We start from the raw sequence: 22,900 nt of genomic DNA on the forward strand, positions 1-22,900 counted from the left end.
ACCTGGAAATAAGAGAATTCACTGATAAAGGTAAGGTTACTACTGTTCCTGAACCTGTATTCTGATTCTTTCTTTACTTTTTGTTGGAAAGGTGATTTGCTGTGGTGGGATTATGTTACTCAGAACATTGCAGCCATTCCTCTCCCTGATGACCATTCGCTAGATGGCCCTCAGACAGTGACGAAGGGTATTAAGTATTTTAACCGTGAAGGTCTCAGAATCAGCTTCCTCCTGGACTGCATTCTCCTTATATTTTCTGATTTGAATTTGAATTGATTTGATTTATAATTGCCACGTGTATTAGTACACAGTGAAAAGTATTGTTTCATGCGTGCTTTACAGACAAAGCATACCATTCATAGAGAAGGAAATGAGAATGTAGTATTACAGTCATGGCTAGGGTATAGAGTAAATTCAACTAAGAGGGATGGAATGAAACGAATCAATGTTATCCCATCTGAGACAGCCACGATTGGTGTGGGAACTGGACTCTTCCTCTATCAATGTTTCCACATGCTGCATCCTTTTGTGGATTTTTTTTAAGTCATGGAGGACCAGGTTTGCAAACTCTGGCAGTCTTCACCCACAGAGTTTAGCCGCACCCATCCACCCCCACAGCCCGTACTCAGGAATTCAGATTCCGAAAGAAGCCTCCGGAATTTGACTACAACTCAAAAAACAGGTTCCATCTTGCTGGAATCAAAATTAACGTGGTGTCTATTTCACTGATTGTCTTGAACAGGAAATGTTTTTTTAAAAAGAAACAACTTTTTCAACATGTTTAACCTTGTTTTGTCATGCTTTTGCCTAAGTTTCATCCACTGATGAGATTGATTTTATCTATTTTTTTCAGTAAAAACATAGCCTGTCCGATAAAAACAAACTGAAGCACATTGGCAAGTCCTTGTCCACGGGACCTTAGATAGAATCTGAGGGGTGGCACGTGGCACAGTGGTTAGCACTGCTGCCTCACAGCACCAGGGACCTGGGTTCAATTCCCGGCTTGTGTCGCTGTCTGTGTGGAGTTTGCACATTCTCCCAGTGTCTGTGCGGGTTTCCTCTGGGTGCTCCAGTTTCCTCCCACAGTCCAAAAATGTGCCAGTTAGGTAGCTTGGCCATGCTTAATTGCCCCTTAGTGTCAGGGGGACTAGGTAGGTAAATTGTGAAATTACGGGGATAGGGCCTAGGTGGGATTGTAGTCAGTGCAGACTTGATGGGCCAAATGGCCTTCTTCTGCACTGTAGGATTCTATTCTATCTTTCAAAATCAATCTCAGCAGTGTGTGGAACCAAGTAGCAGCTAAAATGATGATTTTCACTGTGATGACTGGTTGCAATGAAATTTTCCTTTCTCACCAGCCACGATGCAAAAAAATTGGGCAGACTGTTCAAAGGTCCACTGGAATTGCCTCTATTGGGTCAGCATGGCCGGCTCATTGGGATCAGTCTTAAATGATCACAGTTTCTGAATTTGTGAGTCTCTCTCTGTATTTGTTCCCTCTTCTAGCCATTTGAAGTTGCCTTTTTGCATGATCCGTGATCTCCTGTGGTAAATCTATCCTGTTGAAGCGATAACCATGGCTTAACTTGAACAGGGACTGAGAAATGCAGGAGGAGAGTTTCTTCGAAAGAATTGCGTAGTATAATACCCTGCTCTCAGCACACCACCCCTAGGGATTGCGTTGGCATGATTTTCCCTGCCCCTCATCAGTGAGGTTCTTGGTCAGGAGCGGGAACTTCATCGTTATCATTTTACGTATATTTTGCTACATTGCCCACCGCCCCCCCCCCCCCCCATGTATTTTTGACCATCGATGAGGTTTAAAAGAGGGTGATAGGGGGCGGCTGCAAATGTGAACATAGCCTCATCGGAGAGAGGCAAATGACTGGGCAGTGCACCCTGCCACAGGTTGGCACTGCCAGTTTCACATAGAGTGAATCTATGCCAGGGGCAGGACTAGGGTCAGGCCCTGAGAAGAGCCTTACGTGTTGGGACTCATTTATTTGTGGTATGGGGTGAAGTAGAACATAAGCTCAGTACAGACCCTTCACCCTCAGTATTGCACCGACCAGTGGAACCAATCTAATGACCTCCTAACCTAAACTATTCCAATATTATCCATATGCCTATCCAATGACCATTTGAACGCCCTTAAAGTTGGTGAATCCACAACAGCTGCAGGCAGGGCATTCCACGCCCTTACTACCCTCTGAGTAAAGAACCTAGCTCTGACATCTGTCCTACAATTATCACCCCACAATTTAAAGCTATGTCCCCTCGTGTTACCCATCACCATCTGAGGAAAAAGGCTCTCACTATCCACCCTATCTAATCCTCTGATCATCCTGTATGCCCCAATTAGGTCCCGTCAACAAAAACAACCTCAAGTCCCTCAGCCTTTCCTCAAAAGACCTTCCCACTATACCAGGCAACATCCTGGTAAACCTCCTCTGCACCCTTTCCAAGTGGACATCAGAGCAATGGGGATGCTGGGAGAGATCAGCGGGAAGGGGTTCGATACTGGCAATGATAGTAATGGGGCAAAGGAGTGCAATGACATTAATGATAGGAGGGGGTGCCAAGATGATTTGGGGGTAGTGGGCTGATTCAGGCTATGATGGAGGGAGAGTTTTGGGGTCGGACAGAGGGAGGACATGTCCCCTTTTCTTCATGCTCTGTCTCTTTTCATTTGGCTCACGTCCAACTCTTGTTGCCTCTTGTGAAGCCTTGCCCTTATATTGTGACTAGTTGCCTTCTTGTTTCCTGGACCTTTTCCATTGTTTAAAATTATTACTGATGTAAGTGTGTTCTTGTGTGGAATGGTGGATGGGAAGGTATATTCATGTGGGGGAAAAAAGATGTGGGGGGGTGGGATGTTGAGCGGAACCCCTGGTTGAAGAGGGTAGTGGTTGCCTGAGTTCTGCCAAAAATTTAGGTGGTTGAGAAGAGGTGGTGTGTGTTTGGCTCTGTGTGGAGTTTGCATGTTCTCCCCGTGTCTACCTGGGTTTCCTCCAGGTGCTCTGGTTTCTTCCCACAGTCTGAAAGATGTGCTGGTTAGGTGCATTGACCCGAACAGAAGGTGGAGTGTGGTGACTAGGGGAATTACACCGTAACTTCATTGCAGTGTTAATGTAAGCCTTACTTGTGACTAATAAATAAACTTTGAAACTTTAGGGGGAGGATGCTGTGAGGTTGGGGACTTATGTTGTGTTTCCAGGAACTGGGGTGGATGTTAAGATGGTATGTGTGTTGGAGAAAGACAGACCCAGCTGAACAAATCTCTCATCGGACAGTCCTGCTAACCCTGGAATAAGCATTCCCTCTATGACAAGTATTTCCTTCCTTACGTAGGGATGCCAAAACTGCACACATTAATCTGAGTGTGGTCTCACAAAGGCTCTGTATAATTGCAATAAAAAATCCTTAATTCTGAACTCAAATCTTCTTGCAACGAAGCTACCATTTGTCTTCTGAATTGCTTGAAGCACAACTATTCTTCCTTTCTGTTTTTCACACAAAAAGATGGAATTTTCCGGCCATTCATGTTGGCAGATTTTCTGTCCACTGCAGTGAATGGAAATTTAGCTTAGCGCCAATTTTTCAGGGGGCGATTTTACCATTGCATGTGCCCATTTTCAGACACGGCGCAGTGGTAAATTCGAATGGAAAGTATTTAGCGCAATTGACTCTAGTTTTCACGACCAGAACCATTTTACAAGCACCGGGTTTCCAATGCAGTCAGCCTTTCACCAGAAATCGGCAAGAGACAGGTTAATGCTTGCAAATTTATTTTAATGTTGTTTTGCAACTGCTTAGTGAGCCCAACGCTTAAACCTCCGGGCCCACCCTACTTTGTGACCTCACCAGGCTAGGTTCTTGCCAGCGAGGAATAGACATGCCCTTCATGAATGAGGAGCAGTTAACTTGGCCTCGCCGGTGGAACCTGTGGCCATTGAGGCCAGGGAGGCAGTGAACAAGGGGCAGTGCCAGCCTGGCAGTGCCACCCTGGCAGTTAGGCAATGCCAGTCTGGCACCTGGGCAATGTCCAGTGGAGGGGGCCAGCGGAGGAGCAAGTGGGGGAGGGGTCAGGGGAGGGGATAATGGGAGAGGGGGTTATGGACGAGGGAGCCCGCTGCTACTTTGCAGGAATCACTGGGAGGAGGATGGCGAGTCCACGATTGGTGGGGGGAGGGCAGCATTTGCGGGGGGTGGGTTGGTGGGGACTGCATCTTGGTCTGTGGGTCCCTGTGATTGTATGGGGAGCTGCTTCATGCAGCCTGCAGTAACACGGGCCTAACAGCTCTCATTGTCTGTCAGACCCCTACTTCTACTAATGCGCATGAGCAGCATCAGAGGCCTGCACATGCGCACTAGCTCCCTCTGCAGGCTTTCAGGCATGTAAAGCCCCGCCCACAGGCTTCTGCAGCGAACAACAGACTCACTCAAATTTGTGCAGGTGGCGTGCGTATGGGCCCTGAAAACACATCAAAAAGATAGATCTGAAACTCTTCCCGTTTCAATTCCACCCAGCACTGAGAGAAAAATGGTAAAATCGCCCAGTTTTCATTGGCAGCAGTGGCAGACATGAATGGCCAGAAAGTCCAGGCCAAAATATATAACTTCACATCTCACTACATTCTGCTGCACCTTCCATGTGTTTGCCCACTCACTAAACTTGTTACCTCCGATTCTCTGCTACACCAGTGGGCAATTTTGCTAGTGCAAAACATGTTTGGAATATATGCCATGCCGATATCAGGATTTACCTGAACAATAGTTGGGGTTCCTCTGGAGTTCGGGATGGAGGCTGCCAGTAAACGTAGGACACCATAGCAATGTGTCAAGGAAGCATTTGCAGTTGAATTTTACACATCAGCGTCCTGGAGGACATCCACCTTCCAGCCTCAGAATGTTCTGGGAGATCCATCTTCTTTCTCCAAAGATCTACCTTCCAGTCTCAGAATAAATGGGTGGCACGGTAGCACAGCGGTTAGCACTTCTGCTTCACAGCTCCGAGATCCTGGGTTCGATTCCTGCCTCGAGTCATTGTCTGTGTGGAGCTTGCACATTCTCTTCATGTCTGTGTGGGTTTCCTCTGGGTGCTCTGGTTTCCTTCCACAGTCCAAAGATGTGTGAGTTAGATTGATTGGCTCTACTAAGAAATTGCCCCTTAGCATCCAGTGATGTGTAGGTTAGAGAGATTAGTGGGTATAATATGTAGGGATATGGAGTGAGGTTGTGTTTGGTGCAGACTCAATGGGCTGAAGGGCCTCTTTCTGCACTATAGGGTTCTATGATTCTATAAACTGGGAGATCTATCTTTAGTTTCTTTTGTAATAGTCAGTAATGTTGAGTACCTTTTATTGAGTTGTTTTTTAATTCCACCATCTGCCATGGATTCGAACCCAGATCCCTACATCATAACCCTGAGTTTCTGAATTATTACTTACAAGAAAATTCCACTTTGCCGTCACATCCATGCCTGCCTTCATGTTGCCACTGTTCTTCTTATTCCATAGATTTCAAATTTTCTGCTAAGTCTGGTATGCTAAATACTTATTCCAAAGTGCACAGACATCACAGTAACCTCATTGCCCTTGACAACACTTCTTCTTATTTTCCCAGTGAGCCATGTCAGAAAATAGTACCCTGAAACTATACTTTGGAGTCTCATTGGATTTCAGCGATCTGCTCACCTCCTGATGAGTAGAGTTGTCCGCAGAACTTGGGAAATGCTTGATCCCACAGCCAGCAGCTATTTTAATGATGTGAAAAGGGGGACTATTTTTATGGCTAATAACACCATGTTCTCCTCATTTTACTATTTCAATCTAACCCTCCTAATTGTGCTATGCTTGTTTCAGAGCCTTTTAGAACAACAGGCACCACCATGGCTGACAGTCCAAATGAGACAGAAGATCCGATATCTCCAACAAGAGTGAAAATGAACTCAGGTAGATTCACGAGATCCTTTAAAATATAATTTCTATGCAGAACTCAAATATTCAAGCAGAAAACTTGAGTGAGTGGGAGCAGAATAGGAAAAGTGGGAACTTAGTGACAATCCTGAGTCGCAGCGTAATCAAATGCTGAGTGTTACTGAGTGCTGGATGTTATTTTGTACTAAGAACATAAGAACATAAGAAATAGGAGCAGGAGTAGGCCATCTGGCCCTTCGAGCCTGCCCCGCCATTCAATAAGATCATGGCTGATCTGTCGTGGCTCAGTTCCACTTTCCCGCCCTCTCCCCATAACCCTTAATCCCCTCTCTTATCAAAAACCCATCAACCCGCTTCTTAAAAATATTTAGCGAGGCAGCCTCCACCACTTCAACGGGCAGAGAATTCCAGAGATTCACCACCCTTTGAGTGAAGAAGTTCCTCCTCAACTCCGTTCTGAACTGCCCCCCCTTTATCTTGAGGCTGTGCCCCCTAGTCCTACTGTCTTTTTTGAGCGGGAAGAGTCTTTCCACCTCTATCCTATCCATCCCATTCATCATCTTATACGTCTCAATGAGATCTCCCCTCATTCTTCTAAACTCTAACGAGTACAAGCCTAGTTTATTCAGCCTCTCCTCATAGCTCAACCCCCTCAACTCCGGTATCAGCCTAGTAAACCTCCTCTGCACTCCCTCCAAGGCCAAAATATCCTTGCTGATAGAGAAAGATAGAGTTGGTGACTCAGAGCAGGGTCTCCCTGAGCAGGACTGTGAAATTAGGGAGCTGGAGACAACACCAAATCGGGGAGGGTGAAATGTAGGAGGACACAGGAATAGGAGAGCAATAGTGGTGGTAGATTCTAGAGTCAGAGGAATGGAGAAACACTTCTACAGCCCTGAGCAGACCTAAAATTATAAGTTTCATCCTAGGTACCAGAGCAAAACTATTCTAGAACTGATGATTCCAAATGGAGTATTCCAACTTGAGTAAATTAGTAGCCAGGGTATTTGAATTGTGACCTCGAGAGTATATTTACCTTCATGCAACTAGAAGCAACTTTGTAGTCCTTCACACTTTTATTAACACTTCCTCTGTCTTGTATCCTAAACATCTTTGTTACAATAGCCTACCTCGCATCTGCCACTGGCCTTATCTGTTCCATCCTGAGCACCCGCTCCCTCTTATACTGTATGTAATGCATTGCTCTTCTCCCTAACTCTGAAAAACTCAACGTTAATGAATTTCTCTCTCCACTCGTGCTGCAGAGCTGTTGAGTTTTCCAGCATTTTCTGTCCTCATTTCGGTTGCCCAACATCCGTAGCTTTTTACTTTGATACAAGTGGATTATAGCCAACAGGGTCATAAGTTGATACTGTATTTAATTTTTGCTTGTGTTCACAGATCAGAACCCCACAACCACTGAGTTCCTGACAAAGTGTGATGATGACCAACTGTTCCACTTTACGAAATTCTTCCAGGACAGGCTAGTGCAGGCAATTGAAGAAGGTGTGGATGGAATTAGCCTGATGTTAACATTCAAAAAGATTTTCACTGGACAGGAACATTGCGTAAGTGAGAGGGACATTGATGATATTTCAATTATTTATTTCTAACAAAATTCAAAGGAACATGACTAGCAAATGCCAGGTGAAGAATAAAAGGTCAAGTTTTGTCTGGGCTAGCTACTAACCCTCTTAGAAGTCACATGGTGTGGCTATTAAACCAAGTTAATATTGGAGTTATTAACCCATCATAGATATCCATTTGTCTGTGAAGAAGCCCATCATGAACTGAGAACCACACTCAGGATGTTGCCTGGTATGGTGGGAAGGTCTTTTGAGGAAAGGCTGAGGGACTTGAGGTTGTTTTCATTAGAAAGAAGAAGGTTGAGAGGTGACCTAATTGAGGCATACAAAATGATCAGAGGATTAGATAGGGTGGATAGTGAGAGCCTTTTTCCTTGGAGGGTGATGGCTAACACAAGGGGACATAGCTTTAAATTAAGAGGTGGTAATTATAGGATGGATGTCAGAGGTAGGTTCTTTACTCAGAGGGTTGAAAGGGCGTGGAATGCCCTGCCTGCAGCAGTTGTGGACTCGTCAACTTTAAGGGTGTTCAAATGGTCAGTGGATAGGCATATGGATAACATTGGAATAGTTTAGGTTGGAGGGTCTTTAGATTGGTTCCACTGGTCGGCGCAACATCGAGGGCCGAAGGGCCTGTACTGTGCTGTAATGTTCTATGTTCTCATGCAGTTTCCATAACCACAGTTGCAAAGTTAACTGTACCTCTTATGGATTTTGCATATGTCATAGACCAACATTTGACTAGGGACTCTGTTCCATACATCAACAAATACATTCACTGCATGCTTAATGGTCCCAATCCTACCTCTGTGTATATTGATGAGTTTTACATAAGGTAAACTTCATACAATGCTTCCTGAGTTGGGATTTCACCACGATGGTGTGATTGAATATTCTGCGCTTGCCTGGATAAGTACAACTCGCAAAATACTCAAGGAGCTCTAGACAATTTAAGATGAAGTGGCCCAGGTAAGTGGCATCCCAAAAATTAGCCTTGACAAGTATTTCTTCCACCAGCAATGTGCACTTGCAACAGTGCATCAGCAAGATGCACTAAAACAACAAAACCTATCTAACAGCAGTTTTCAAACCCATCACATGAGAAGCATGAGGTCAGCAGATGCATAGGAACATTACCACTTTCCTGTTCCCATCTCAGCAACTCAATATCCTGATTTCAAACAATATCCTTAACTGTCATGGGAACAAGTTTTCAAAACTGCATCCCTAAACCACATGGCTGCAGTTCAAGAAGCTGGGTCATCAGCACGTCCACAATGCAAATATTGATGGGCAATAAGTAATTCCTTACACAGGGATGCCCTCATCCCCTGGAAATAATATTAAAAAACATGGCCAGTTGAGGTCCTGTGTAACAAAGTTCAAAGAATGCCTTTACAGATCTGACACTCACATTGCAGTAATCATGGAGAGGAGAGTGGTATGGAGGCCGGGTGTACTTGTTTCAACCTTTCAATGTGTGCCTTTGTACAAACCACTGAAGAATCATATCTGAGCTGGATGGAATAGATAGATGGTTGGTGGGAATAATAATACCTTTCAAAGAATGGAGATACACATGCTGCTCCACGCAATGATTTCTGAGTTGTAAGGATCGTTTAAAATGTGGAATATCTCATGCAGTGTAGGGAGAGGAAGTTGGTTTGTCGTGCAGGCATGATTCTGAAAGTGAAAGTGTCAACTCTGATTGAGAGCGCAATAGTTACGATGATCCCATAACCAAGGTGACACAGTCTGAATGTGATCAGCCCTTGGCATTTGATGCCAATTACTGAATCTGAAGGGTGAAAATGTTTCGATTGTGGTTAAAGGTTTCTTTCTACAATTAATTAATTCGATAAGCCGTGTCATGACAGTTAATGACAGCTTACCTGTATTTTCTTTCCACTTTTCTACCCCGCGCACTGAAGCTTCACATTTTATAAAGAACAAGAACAAAAAGAATAAAAACAGCCCTGGAAACAGGCCCTTTGGCCCAACGAGCCCACACCGCCAATTTAATATTACCAGTCCCCCCCCTCCACCCATGACCCCTATCTACTGTTTTTATGGCAATCCACATTGAGGGAAACTAATTTTGGGACAATTTATTACTTCCAATCAGCCTAATAGCACATCTTTGGGGTGTGGGAGGAAACTGGAGCACCCAGAGAAAACCCACGCAAGCAGGGGGAGAATGCGTAAACTCCCACAGACACTGGCCCAAATCCATGTGTCTGCACAGCAAGCAGTGATAGTCACTGAGCTGTCGTGTTGCCCAGCATCTGGTCCAGTTTAAGCGTACACTAACGACATGAAGCACTAGGCCAATCTTGAACATTCAAGAGCAGCCCCAAGTATGATCCATCGCGTGTCTGCCCCTCGTTGGACAACAAGGCGGACTGACTTAAAGCCTGTGAATTAAAAGAGAAAAAACATTATTATCATCCCATATCCTTTTCCATTACCAGGGTCGTCCCACTGTTTATGAACTTTATTTAAAACAATCTCATATATCCTCCCATCTCCAACCCACTCATGCGCCTGTCTAAGTTACCCTTAAACAAATCTAGCGTGCCTGCCTCCACCACCTTACTTGGCAGAGCATTCCATACCCCCACTACCCTCTGTGTGAAAAATCTCCCTCTAATATCTGTGTTATACCTCTCCCCGCTCACCTTAAGCCCGTGGCCCCTCGTACTGTGTGTCTCTAACATAGGAAATAGCTTACCTCTGTTTACTCTATCTATACCCTTCATAATTTTATATACCTCTATTAGATCCCCCCTCAGTCGCCATCTTTCAAGGGAAAACAGCCCCAATTTGCTCAATCTTTCCTCATAACCCAGTCCTTCCATACCAGGCAACATCCTGGTAAACCTCCTCTGCACTCTCTCCACGTCCTTCCGGTAGTAAGGTGACCAGAACTGAGCGGGAAGAGTCTCTCCACCTTTATCCTATCCATCCCATTCATCATCTTATATGTCTCAATGAGATCTCCGCTCACTCTCCTAAACTCCAACGAGTACAAGCCCAGTTTATTCAGCCTCTCCTCATAGCTCAACCCCCTCAACTCCGGACATGGGTTGATGGGTTTTTGATAAGCGAGGGGATTAAGGGTTATGGGGAGAGGGCGGGAAAGTGGAACTGAGCCACGACAGATCAGCCATGATCTTATTGAATGGCGGGGCAGGCTCGAAGGGCTAGATGGCCTACTCCTGCTCCTATTTCTTATGTTCTTATGTTCTTATGTTCTTAGAACTGGACACAGTACTCTACATGTGGCCTAACCAATGTTCCATACAACTGCAACATTAGACTCCAGCTCCTATATTCTATACCCCTTCCTACAAAGGCTAACATACCATACGCTTTCTTCACAACCTTCTCCACTTGTACTGCCACCTACAAAGACTTGTGCACTTGCACCCCCAGGTCTCGCTGCTTTTCCATACTCCTTATGGGCTTTCCCTTTCTCATATAACTCCCCCTACTTTATTCCGGCCAAAATGCATCACCTCACATTTATCCAGATTAAACTCCATTTGCTATATATCTGCCCAATATACCAGCCTATCTATATCCCGTTGTATTGCCAGACACTTTTCCTCACTGCCCGCCATACCAGCCATCTCTGGATATAGGTAGGGCTTGGGAAAGTGCAGATGTCATTATGCAGATGGTTCCTCAAGATGGGTGCAGGCTCAATAGCTAAACACCCTATCAATCTGGGTGGATAATGTCTGAAGTAATAAGCTAGTGTCTCAGCCATCCAGTCTGCCAGGCTAATCAGCCAATGACTGCCGTTTTTCTAAACAACAATCATGAGCCCACCAGAATCACCAATCCGTCCTTGCCTAATTCACGGAATTCTGCTGTCTCTTGTCATCGTATCCTGCTTCCTTAATCTTCACTCTTTCTTCAGTCCAGGCCGGAGGATGGAGGAGCACTAGGTAAGTTATACAGTACCTCATGTCTTAACACTCAGGCCCCACTTACTGCCCTCAAGCCACTACTCTTCATTTTAAAATAGAGTTCCTATCCGGTGGAAAGTTCTTTCAGTTCCTTCTCATCAAATTCATGTGGCCTCGTCCTGCCAAATAACTGACCACACAGGGACATACGCACACACACACATACACACACATGTGGGGACTTCTTCCCCCCCCCACCATCCTGAAACATTTTTTCCTGTAACCTATCCACACAGTGATGAAGGAGCAGCACTCTGAAAGCCCATGATTCCAAATAATGCGAGTAGAAACAGGAAGCATTGGAAATGCTTTGCGTGTCTGGCAGCACAGTAGCACAGTGGTTAGTACTGCTGCTTCACAGCTCCAGGGTCCTGGGTTCGATTCCCGGCTGGAGTCACTCCTCATCTCTGTGTGGGTTTCCTCTGGGTACTCTGGTTTCCTCCCACAGCCCAAGGATGTGTTGGTTAGGTTGATTGCCATGCTAAATTGACCGTAGATGCATAGGTTAGAGGATTAGTGGTTTGAAAAATATGTTCGAGTATGGGGGTAGGGCCTGGGTGGGATTGAGGTCAGTGCAGACTCGATGGGCCGAGTGGCCTCTTTTGTACTTTTTGGCCCTCTCTACGCCCTGCTACTTTGTAATCTGTTTCTGCGCCTCTGAAATAGTCAGTTCCTCAGAACCTGAGTCTTGTATAATTCTTTTTCACATCACCACTCGTTGACAAGCATTCAGGTTTCTTATTGCTCACTCCTTTAAATTAACTCACCTTTCTACCTCTCTCTCTGTAGGGATATGGGGGTAGGTCCTGGGTGGGATTGGCTTTGGTGCAGACACAATGGGCTGAAGGGCCTCTTTCTGCACTGTAGTGTTCTATGTTCTATGTTCCCCCCTCCTTCGAACATACAATTTATAACATGCTCAAATCTAGGGATTCTATGATTTCATCTATGCAGAGAGAAACAAAAGTCAGTGACCCCTAGTGCACATCACGGTCCTGAAACTTTGATTCTGCTCGTCTTTCCACACACGTTGTCTGATACGTTGAGTATATGCATCATATTCTATTCATATTTTGGATTTCCCACAGCTGCAATACTTAACGTAATATGGATGGCCAAGTTATGGGGCTGCACAGTGCCTCACAGCACCAAGGACCCTTCTGCCTTGTGTGACTGTAAGTATGGAGTTTTCCTATTCTCCCTGTGCCTGCCAAGGTTTTGTCAGGATGCTCTGGTTTTCTCCCACAGTCCAAAGATGTGCAAATTTGATGGGTTTGCCATGATAAATTGTCCCTTGTTATCATAACGTGAATAGGTAAGGTGGATTAGCAGGATAAATGAACGGGGTTGTGGGGATATGGCCAGGGTAACATGCTCTGTCAGATGGTCAGCGCAGATTCGATGGGCCAAATGGCCGCCTTCTGCACTGCAGGGATGCTATGATTCTAAGACACAGTGGTTACAAATTATACCATACTGAAACCTGAGCTTCTGAATAGAAGATTAGAGTGCAAAAGCCAAGAGGTTTTGCTAAACTTATATCAGACAGTTGACGGTAGTTCTCAATTCTGGAAAAGTGAAGATGTGAGGGTGGGTGGGTGGGTGGGGGGTTGGGCGGTGGCCAGAAAGCAGCATGGTTAATGACTGTAGTTTGAAGTGGTCCTGGTGGAGGGGGAGAACTGTTGGAAAAGAGGAAAAGCAGCAGGGTCGGTGCATTATAAATGCACCCCTCATTTGTAAGGAGTTATATCCTGGTATTTATTATACTGTAGCAAATGGGGGTCAGTTAGCTCAGTTGGTTGTATGGGATCGTGATAGGGAGCTAATGTTAACCATACGGGTTCAATTCTCATACTGGCTGAAGTTATTCATGAAGTCACATCTTTGCAACCTTGTCCCCGCCTGAAGTGTCATAGTGCTCAGATTGGACCCCCACCAGTCCCATTTGAAGGGAGAGCAGCCGATGGTCATCAGGGACTACGGTGATTCCACTGATGTTTAGATATTTCTCTTTAATTGCTTACTTACATGTTTATGATCCCGCCGTAATGAATGCATCTGCTTCTATTAAACACTGAAAAGTCAAAAATTACTATCTTATTGCAGTAGCACATATGCTTTCTTCTCAGCATTTCAAAACTGAATGTATCAGCTAGAACCAAAATATCCATCACCTCACAGTCCAATCTTGAGATAAATTCACCAATGCAGATATTCTCCAATATAAAGATCAGGTTCTCCTAACCTCATCACATTGCCTGTCTCCAGCACAGTATTAGCTCACCTCCTGCTGAACCCTAATACAAACCTGTTTTAACTGCTGGCCAACCTGTTAATTTATTTAATTCTGAGGAGCTCAACGTCTGATCTTTGTCCCCCTGCCCTCCTTATGTCATGTTGGGCTTGTATATTCACCTGTTATGACTCCCAATCTTTGACAGTCTCCTGTTCAAATGGCCATCCACCTGTTGAAATATCTCTCTTGATCTTGGCCCTCTCTATGTCTGTAACCTCCTGCAACTTTGTAATCTGTTCCTGTGCCTCTGAAATAGTCAGTTCCTCAGAACCTGAGTCTTGTATAATTCTTTTTCACATCTCCACTCGTTGACAAGCATTCAGGTTTCTTATTGCTCACTCCTTTAAATTAAATCACCGTTCTACCTCTCTCTCTCTCTGTAGGGATATGGGGGTAGGTCCTGGGTGGGATTGTCTTCGGTGCAGACTCGATGGGCCGAAGAGCCTCTTTCTGCACTGTAGGGTTCTATGTTCTATGTTCTCTCCTCCTTCGAACATACAATTTATATCATGCTCAAATCTGCTAGTATATTCGGCTTTATATCAGGTTCATTTTCTGATTGCTCCTGTGTGAACTGCAGTGGGGCTTTTAACTGACTGCCAAGGCCAAGGGGAACTGTGATTGAGTTGGTTGGATTTCCACCGCTGGTAATATTGCTCCATGCTCTGATTGATAAATCAACTATGGTAGTTTCGATTAGTCAAAGAACCCCTACAGTGTGGAAGAAGGCCACTCGGCCCATCAAGTCTGCACAGACCATAATCCCACCCAGCCCCTATCCCCTCAACTCCACACATTAACCCGACTAATCCCTCTGACAGTAAGGGACAATTTTACCAAAGCTAATCAACCTAATATCTTTGGAGTGTGGAGAGAAACTGATGCAGACACGGGAGAATGTGCAGATTCCGCACAGATAGTGACCAAAGACAGGGATCAAACCTGGGTCCCTGGCACTGTGAGGCAGCAGTGCTCACCACTGTGCCACCAAGACACCCCACTGTGCCACCGTGCTGCTAACAATGTCTCAGTTTCCTAGGTGCCTTCCTCAGTTAAAATTGTCCTTTCCTGCTATTTGATTTTTAATTTGCTGTTATTTTGTTTCTGCATGAATCACAAAGTGTGACAGCAAAAAAGTGAATGTGTGAATCATATTGTGGATCATATTGTCAATCAACAATTTGATGTTGTGTCAGATTATTAATTAGCAGAGTAAGCTAACCATATTAAAATTGCTGCAGAATCTCAATAATTTATCACAATTTCCAAAATATATTTCTAACTTCCAGTTTCATCTCATCAGATTTAAATCCCATTATTAACTGAATCACGGTATTTGCCACATATTCATCCATCTTCAGAGTGGGTTCAGCTGCTGATTCAGTGCTCCTTTCCATCTGGAAACAACTGTGAAATCCGATCACTGAATAGATTTTTCCTTCTCATTCTCAGTGCCTGTCTTTTGCTCTGCTCGTAACATACTCATTATTATTCCTTACAGAAAGTGACTGAGCTTATGGAGGAGGGAAACCGGGCAGACAGTTCCAAGCTTCTCCTGAATCTGGTGATGGAGAAAGGATCTCGGGCCGGAAGGGTGATGTGGGAATCCTTTGTGGGAATGCGCTATGGGGTCCCAAAGCTGGATAAAATACTGAAAGAAATAGAGGAAGGTGATACAATAAAATAACACACTACCAAATTTCACACTTTTCTGGTTTTACTATAATACTACAGATATCTGAATCCAGAGTAATCACTGATTACTTTTAACAGATCCTGAACTGTCTGGTTATATGTACATGAAGCGAAATGTATCCGAAGTACCCACTCACCTAAAAGGTAAATGATGACTCGCAGATTTCATACTATTCACTTGTGAGGAATTGAAATGTTCAATTGCAGCCACATGTTAAAGATAGTCAGAGTTGAAGAGTCTGAACTTTAGTTTCTAGGAAGACAGGATTGCATGTGGTTTAAATATCTCCTCAATTCTCAATTATTCTGCATAGAGTTATAACTATTTTTGATGTTTCCTGTAAATTTGCAGACGCTATCATTTACAAAGTGTTGTACACACCTAGTAAGATTATGATACACGATGGAACCCACGTCCACCCAACAGGATCCTAATAAACTGTGAACTCCCTTACACATACAACACTCTTACAGTGTAAAAACTCATGCGCACCTGGCGGGATCCTGATACACTGTAAAATCACATATACACCTGGCAGGATCCTGATACACCGTAAAACCACATATATACCTGGGAGAATCCTGATACACTGTAAAACCACATATACACCTGGCAGGATCCTGATACACTGTAAAACCACATATACACCTGGCAGGATCCTGATACGCTGTAAAACCACATATATACCTGGAAGAATCCTGATACTCTGTAAAACCACATATACACCTGGCAGGATCCTGATACGCTGTAAAACCACATATACACCTGACAGAATCCTGATACTCTGTAAAACCACATATACACCTGGCAGGATCCTGATACGCTGTAAAACCACATATACACCTGGCAGAATCCTGATACGCTGTAAAACCACATATACACATAACAGAATCCCGATACACTGTAAAACCACATATACACGTGGCAGGATCCTGATACGCTGTAAAACCACATATACACCTGACAGAATCCTGATACTCTGTAAAACCACATATACACCTGGCAGGATCCTGATACGCTGTAAAACCACATATACACCTGGCAGAATCCTGATACGCTGTAAAACCACATATACACATAACAGAATCCCGATACACTGTAAAACCACATATACACCTGGCAGGATCCTGATACGCTGTAAAACCACATATACACCTGACAGAATCCTGATACGCTGTAAAACCACATATACACATAACAGAATCCTGATACTCTGTAAAACCACATATACACCTGGCAGGATCCTGATACACTGTGAAACCACATATACACCTGGGAGAATCCTAATACACTGTAAAACCACATATACACGTGGGAGAATCCTGATACACTGTAAAACCACATATACACCTGACAGAATCCTGATACATTGTAAAACCACAAATACACCTGGGAGAATCCTGATACACTGTGAAACCACATATACACCTGGCAGGATCCTGATACTCTGGAAAACCACATATACACCTGGCAGAATCCTGATACACTGTAAAACCACATATACACCTGGGAGAATCCTGATACACTGTAAAACTACATATACACCTGACAGAATCCTGATACACTGTAAAATCACATATACACCTGGCAGAATCCTGATACGCTGTAAAACCACATATACACGTGACAGAATCCCGATACACTGTAAAACCACATATACACCTGGCAGAATCCTGATATACTGTGAAACTGCATATACACCTGGCAGAATTCTGATACACTGTGAAACCACATATACACCTGGCAGGATCCTGATACACTGTGAAATCCGTAGGAAAGAATGCTGGAAGCTCTTTATGTGTCAAATATGAGGCTAAAAGAAAGACATGTCCATTCACAATGCATCACTCATCCAGTTCACCAGATGTAGCAAAGAAGCTGCCTCCCATACACATACACGACAGGATCCTGATACAGTGTGAAACAAACCGTCATTTTGTGGCACATTCAGTTCAGTAACAAGTAAAGACCTGAGCCTAGAATCAGATGTAAAGTGTGAACAGCTGCCCTAGAAGAATGTCCCACCGTAAACTGTCAAGGAAGAGCTGGAGAAATATTTTACTTCTACAGTGTTAAATGTGCAGTGGTGTCCATACTGAGCATGTCTATCAATGTTGAACAGCAGAATATTTATCTGTGCAGAAATATGAGGATAGGGTTATATTCATGGTAACTGGGAAGTGATTGACTTGCTTATCAATTGCAATGTAAGAGATAGGGAACCTTGTTCTGCTCAAATAATGATTTTTTAATTCATTACTTTTTGATCAAATACAATACCACATGGAAATACAGGGGTATTTTTCCAAACCTGTATTACAGAAAGCTCAAATCGCAGTTAAACAATGGGGCATATTTATTGGAAGATCACTTTGAATGCAGTGTTCTGTCCTACAGGCCATTATGTGGTGAAGGGAGCTGGAGTTCCATTAACACTGAAACATTAAGGCTGCATTAAAAGCGTGGTAGAGAAATGTTATCAGAATGCTGAAAAGCTCAAAATAATGGAGATTCAAACAAACTTAATGATTCTGTTGCTCTATAAAAACACTGTTCACATCTAGCAGAATCCTGATGCACGGTGAACGGATATCATGAACTGGAAACAATAGATGAACAAATATCACAAATGGAAATCATGGAGAAGAAAGAATGCTGGAAACTTCTTCTATGTCAAATGCGAGGCTAAAAGAAAGATGTGTTCATCCACAATCCATTCCTCACCCAGTTTACCCGATATAACAAAGAAGCTGCCTTAGCTTGATAGAGTGACAAATTCCTGTCCAGGTGTATTCTGTCATAAGAACATAAGAAATAGGATCAGGAATAGGCCACCTAGCCTTTCGAGCCTGCCCCACCATTCAATAAGATCATGGCTGATCTGAAGTGGATCAGTTCCACTTTCCCGCTTTCTCCCCATAACCCTTAATTCCCCTGTCTACCAAAAACCTATCTACCCGTGACTTCAATATACTTATCCAGGTAGCCTCCACCACTTCAGCGGGCAGAGAATTCCAGAGATTCACCACCCTTTGAGTGAAGAAGTTCCTCCTCAACTCCGATCTAAACTGCACCCCCCCCCCCCTTATCTTGAGGCTGTGTCCTCTAGTTCTGCTTTCCTTTCTAAGCGGGAAGAATTTCTCTACCTCTACCCTATCCATCCCTTTCATTATCTTATACATCTCTATAAGATCCCCCCTCATCCTTCTAAACCCCAACGAGTACAGACCCAGTCTATTTAGTCTCTCTTCATAGTCCAACCCCCTCATTTCATCTCCATCTACCACACTTTTAATGCAGCCTTAATGTTTCAGTAATAATTATGTCCATCTCTCAGTGTGCACAATTCACAGATAATCCACCCAGTTTGAGATCTAGTGACAGTCAATATCCTGACACCACATTTACCTTCCAGTGATATCCAATGTTCTGCTTCCAAATGCTGCAGAAGATAATATGTCTCATTGACTATTTCACAGTTCGACACATTAGAACACTACTTCCTAAACCATTTTCCAACGTGAATGGATTTTTATCAGTTGACACCAGCAATAAAGTAATATACTAATATTCTCCACGCAATTAAAGATACGTATTATAGATTAACATGTAATTGATCATTTAAATATGAAATTTCTGCCATTTTAAATGACTTGGAATGATGCTACGATTTTATTTAGTCACTAAAACTTTTCTGGATCATCTGCAGTAGGAAAATGCTGATTGTGGGAGTGAAACCTCATGGTGACACAATGGTTAGCGCTGCTACCTACTGTGCCAGGGACCTAGGTTCAATTCCCACTTTGGGTCACTGTCTGTGTGGGATCTGATGTTCTCCCCATGTCTGCGTGGATTTCCTCCTGGTGCTCCAGTTTCTTTCCACAGCGCTGGTTAGATGCATTAAGCATGCTAAATTCTCCCTCACAGTGTATCCAAACAGGCACCAGAGTATGGTGACTCGGGAATTTTCACACTTACTTAATTGCAGTGTTAATATAAGCCTATTTGTGACTAATAATAAATTAAACTAAAATACCTGGCAAAGTTCCTCAGGCCTACATCCCTCGGTTCTCTCTTTAAGCAGAAACGTCTCTGCCCTTTCTTTAATTGCAGTGAACCATGTTCAGAATCCAATTCTTTGTCCCTCTGATTTCACTCTTCTTGGGACCTGTCTTTTCACCTTCCTTCTGATTCCACTTGCTTTCTGCCCATTATTCAATTCTCCTGCCTCTGCTGGAAGTTTCAATGAGCATGGCTTTCCTCTCAGGCACCTAATTTCAAATGAAATGCTTATGCTTTCCAGTGTAGTTCCGTCATTGCTAAGCAACAGCTATTTTTTTCTCTATCAATTCTTTTCTGTTTGCAATGAAACCAAAGCCACAGATGAGCCGCACTTGCATTTAACATGAGCTAACTGAAGTTTTCAAGTTCAGAAACACAAAAATAAATTTATTTTAAGCTATACGATATTTCTAACACCCACAAATGCAAACATAAATTATTTTAAAACACTACTGTTTCCTGACAATGCTGCAACACACAATACACTTTCAAATTAATTGGATTTAATTCACAATGTAAGAGATTTCCTGAATGTGAAACTATGTTCCTCTAAACCCGGAGCCTTGTTTAATGTGGAAAGTTAATGCTTCTGAACAGGGTTAGAACACAAAGCGGTACAGTAACTAACAACTGATATTTCAGCCAAACTCCCCGTACTTGCTGGCAATAGAAAACTCAGTGAAACCCCTTTCTCTATCCTCCACCAGCCCCTCTGCACACATTGTTATCAATTCCTTATCTCCATATTCTTTCATCAGCCCCTTTCCCCCCAAAAAAAATTATTGTCAACCTCTCATCACATACATCCATTGTAATAATCCCTTGACTCTACACATCACTATACTCTTTCCATGATATAGCAATGCCAGTGTTGGACTGGGATAGGCACAGTAAGTAGTCTCACAACGCCAGGTTAAAGTCCAACAGGTTTAGTTGGTAGCACGAGCTTTCGGAGAACTGCCCCTTCATCGGGTGATACAGGATTCATTTCACAAACAGGGCACATATAGACACAAACTCAATTACAAAATAATGGTTGGAATAACGAGTCTTAAGCGGTAATCAAGTCTTAAAGGCACAGACAATGTGAGTGGAGAGAGGGTTAAGTACAAGTTTAAAAGGTGTGAATTATCTCCAGCCAGGACAGTTAGTGAGATTTTGCAAACCCAGGCAAGTTGTGGGGGTTACAGATAGTGTGATATGAACCCAAGATCCTGGTTGAGGCTGTCCTCATGTGTGCAGAACTTGGCTATCAGTTTCTCCTCAGCAATTCTGCGTTGTGAAGATTGCGTTGGACAATGCTGATCCAAAGATCAGAGGCTGAATGCCCGTGACTGCTGAAGTGTTCCCTGACAGGAAGGGAACACTCCTGCCTTGTGATTGTCGAGTAGCATCCATTCATTCGTTGTCATAGAGTCTGCATGGTCTTGCCAATGTACCATGCCTCGGGACGTCCTTTCCTGCAGCGTATTAGGTGGACAACATTGGCTGAGTTGCAAGAGTACGTACCGTGTACCTGGTGGATGGTGTTCTCACATGAGATGATAGCATCCATGTTGATGGTCTGGCAGAGGTTGCTGTGGCAGGATTGTGTGGTGTCATGGTCACTGTTCTCCTAAAGACAGGGTAGTTTGCTGCGTACAATGATCTGTTTGAGATGGTGTGGTTCTTTGACGGCAAGTAGTGGGGATGTGGGAACGGCCTTGGTGAGATATTCGTCTCCATCAATGACATGCTGAATGCTCCAGGGAAGATATTGTAGCTTCTCTACTCTGGGGATGTAATGGACAATGAAAGGTACTCTGTCCTCCATGTCCCGTGTTTATCTCCTGAGGAGGTCAGTGCGGTTTTTCACTGTGGTATGGCGGAACTCTTTCCATGCACTGATAAGCTACTCTGCATTCCCCCATCATCCTGCATTCCAATCAGTCCTTCTCCCTTCAGACAGATAGTGTAATCGTCACTCTCCCAGACCCAGTCTACGTATACCGCATTCGTACCTCTTTCAGCTTTCCACCGATTCCACCCCCAGGGCAATCTGTAATAGCTGTAATCAGTCCCCGTCTCCAATTCCCACCCACTCTCCCATTCCATCCCGAGCTAACATTGATGGTGATCCATCCATTTCTGCTGCTGTTGATCCAGCAAATTTGTTAACCTGGGGTAAAACGCAATGCAACAGGCAGAAGGCAAAAGAACTGGACAAGAGTTCAAAATAGCAACTCGCCTTCTCAGCCATATGACTTAGAATTCCTTCCACAACTCAAGACTGTTCATCAGTCAGACAGTCACTAAGTTGCCTGTAGCTGTAACAGTCTGAGCCATGTCTGAACATAACACTTCAAACTTGTTTGAATTTGCTGATAATTGTGTTTCCTAACATTGCAGAGCAATTTTGGACTGAGATTCTGCACTTAATTGTTTGACAGCACCTGTACAATGAATACTGGACTGCGCTGACCTGCTCCTCTCCATGGTCAATGGTGATTTTGCAGGAGGAGAGGATTGCAACCCCAATTACAAAGTCCCAGGACCCACAGTTTGGGAACATTTCAATTGAACTTCTCTTGCCCTCTAACCAGAATGAGATGAGCATTATTAAGATAAATTTTTTGATAACAACAGGATAGATTATGAACCAATAAAAGTAAAATACATCATAATGTTTACTAAGCATAGAGATTTCTATGAAAGCTAGGCATTATCATGAAGTTTAGTACTATAGTCATCATCTATGAACAACACTTGGATAATCCACATTGATAACTTTCAAGCAACAATTCCAATAATTGTCTCCAGAAGACCTGAGGATTTTGCCTCGTAAATTAAGGGTTTGTGGCTGACACCGGGTGTTTAAGAAGTGTCACAATCTGCCTGCCGGCTCCATTTGTGTTTCCAATTTTATTTTGGGTTTTGGATCTGCACTGATCTTGGTAAAAACCTCAATTCAAAACCCACTCCTTACAGTGTGTCACCAGGTACTTGGCATGCTCCAGCTCCCAAACCAGGATGGGGCCGTTGACGTGGGCCTGTTCCCTGGAGGGAGGGCCCATTTCCGGTTTCATCCCGCAGTCTGAAGAAACACAGATTAGGTGGATTAGCATTGCTAAACTGTCTAAGTGTTCAAAGATAGGTAGGTGAGAGGAATTAGCGGAGTAAATATATGGGGTTAGGGGGTTACTACGTGGGTTTACAGTGTTAGGGCAGGGAAAGGGCCTGGGTAAGATCCTCTGTCAGAGAGTTAGTGCAATTTTGATATGCCAAATGGCCTCTTCTGCACTGTAGTGATTCCATAACTATGTTGACTGTGACAAGCCTTAAGTTTGTGTATAATATGTTGTGCCATT

General features: G+C 43.8%; 1 protein-coding gene across 1 annotated transcript in view; it reads left to right on the forward strand.

The window, feature by feature from the left end:
* Positions 1-1,362: 1,362 nt before the first annotated feature.
* Positions 1,363-22,900, forward strand: part of LOC145351982 (NACHT, LRR and PYD domains-containing protein 3-like) — a 40,233-nt gene continuing 18,695 nt past the window's right edge. The window contains exons 1-5 of the mRNA XM_080201829.1: positions 1,363-1,472; positions 5,865-5,954; positions 7,341-7,507; positions 15,297-15,465; positions 15,569-15,634. Of these exons, the coding sequence (XP_080057955.1) occupies positions 5,891-5,954; positions 7,341-7,507; positions 15,297-15,465; positions 15,569-15,634 (466 nt within the window). The 5' untranslated portion in view covers positions 1,363-1,472; positions 5,865-5,890. The remainder of the gene's footprint in view (positions 1,473-5,864; positions 5,955-7,340; positions 7,508-15,296; positions 15,466-15,568; positions 15,635-22,900) is intronic.

Source organism: Carcharhinus amblyrhynchos, chromosome 13 (genome assembly GCF_965287045.1).
Source record: "Carcharhinus amblyrhynchos chromosome 13, sCarAmb.v2.hapA, whole genome shotgun sequence".
In the NCBI taxonomy this organism is placed as follows: Eukaryota; Metazoa; Chordata; class Chondrichthyes; order Carcharhiniformes; family Carcharhinidae; genus Carcharhinus; species Carcharhinus amblyrhynchos.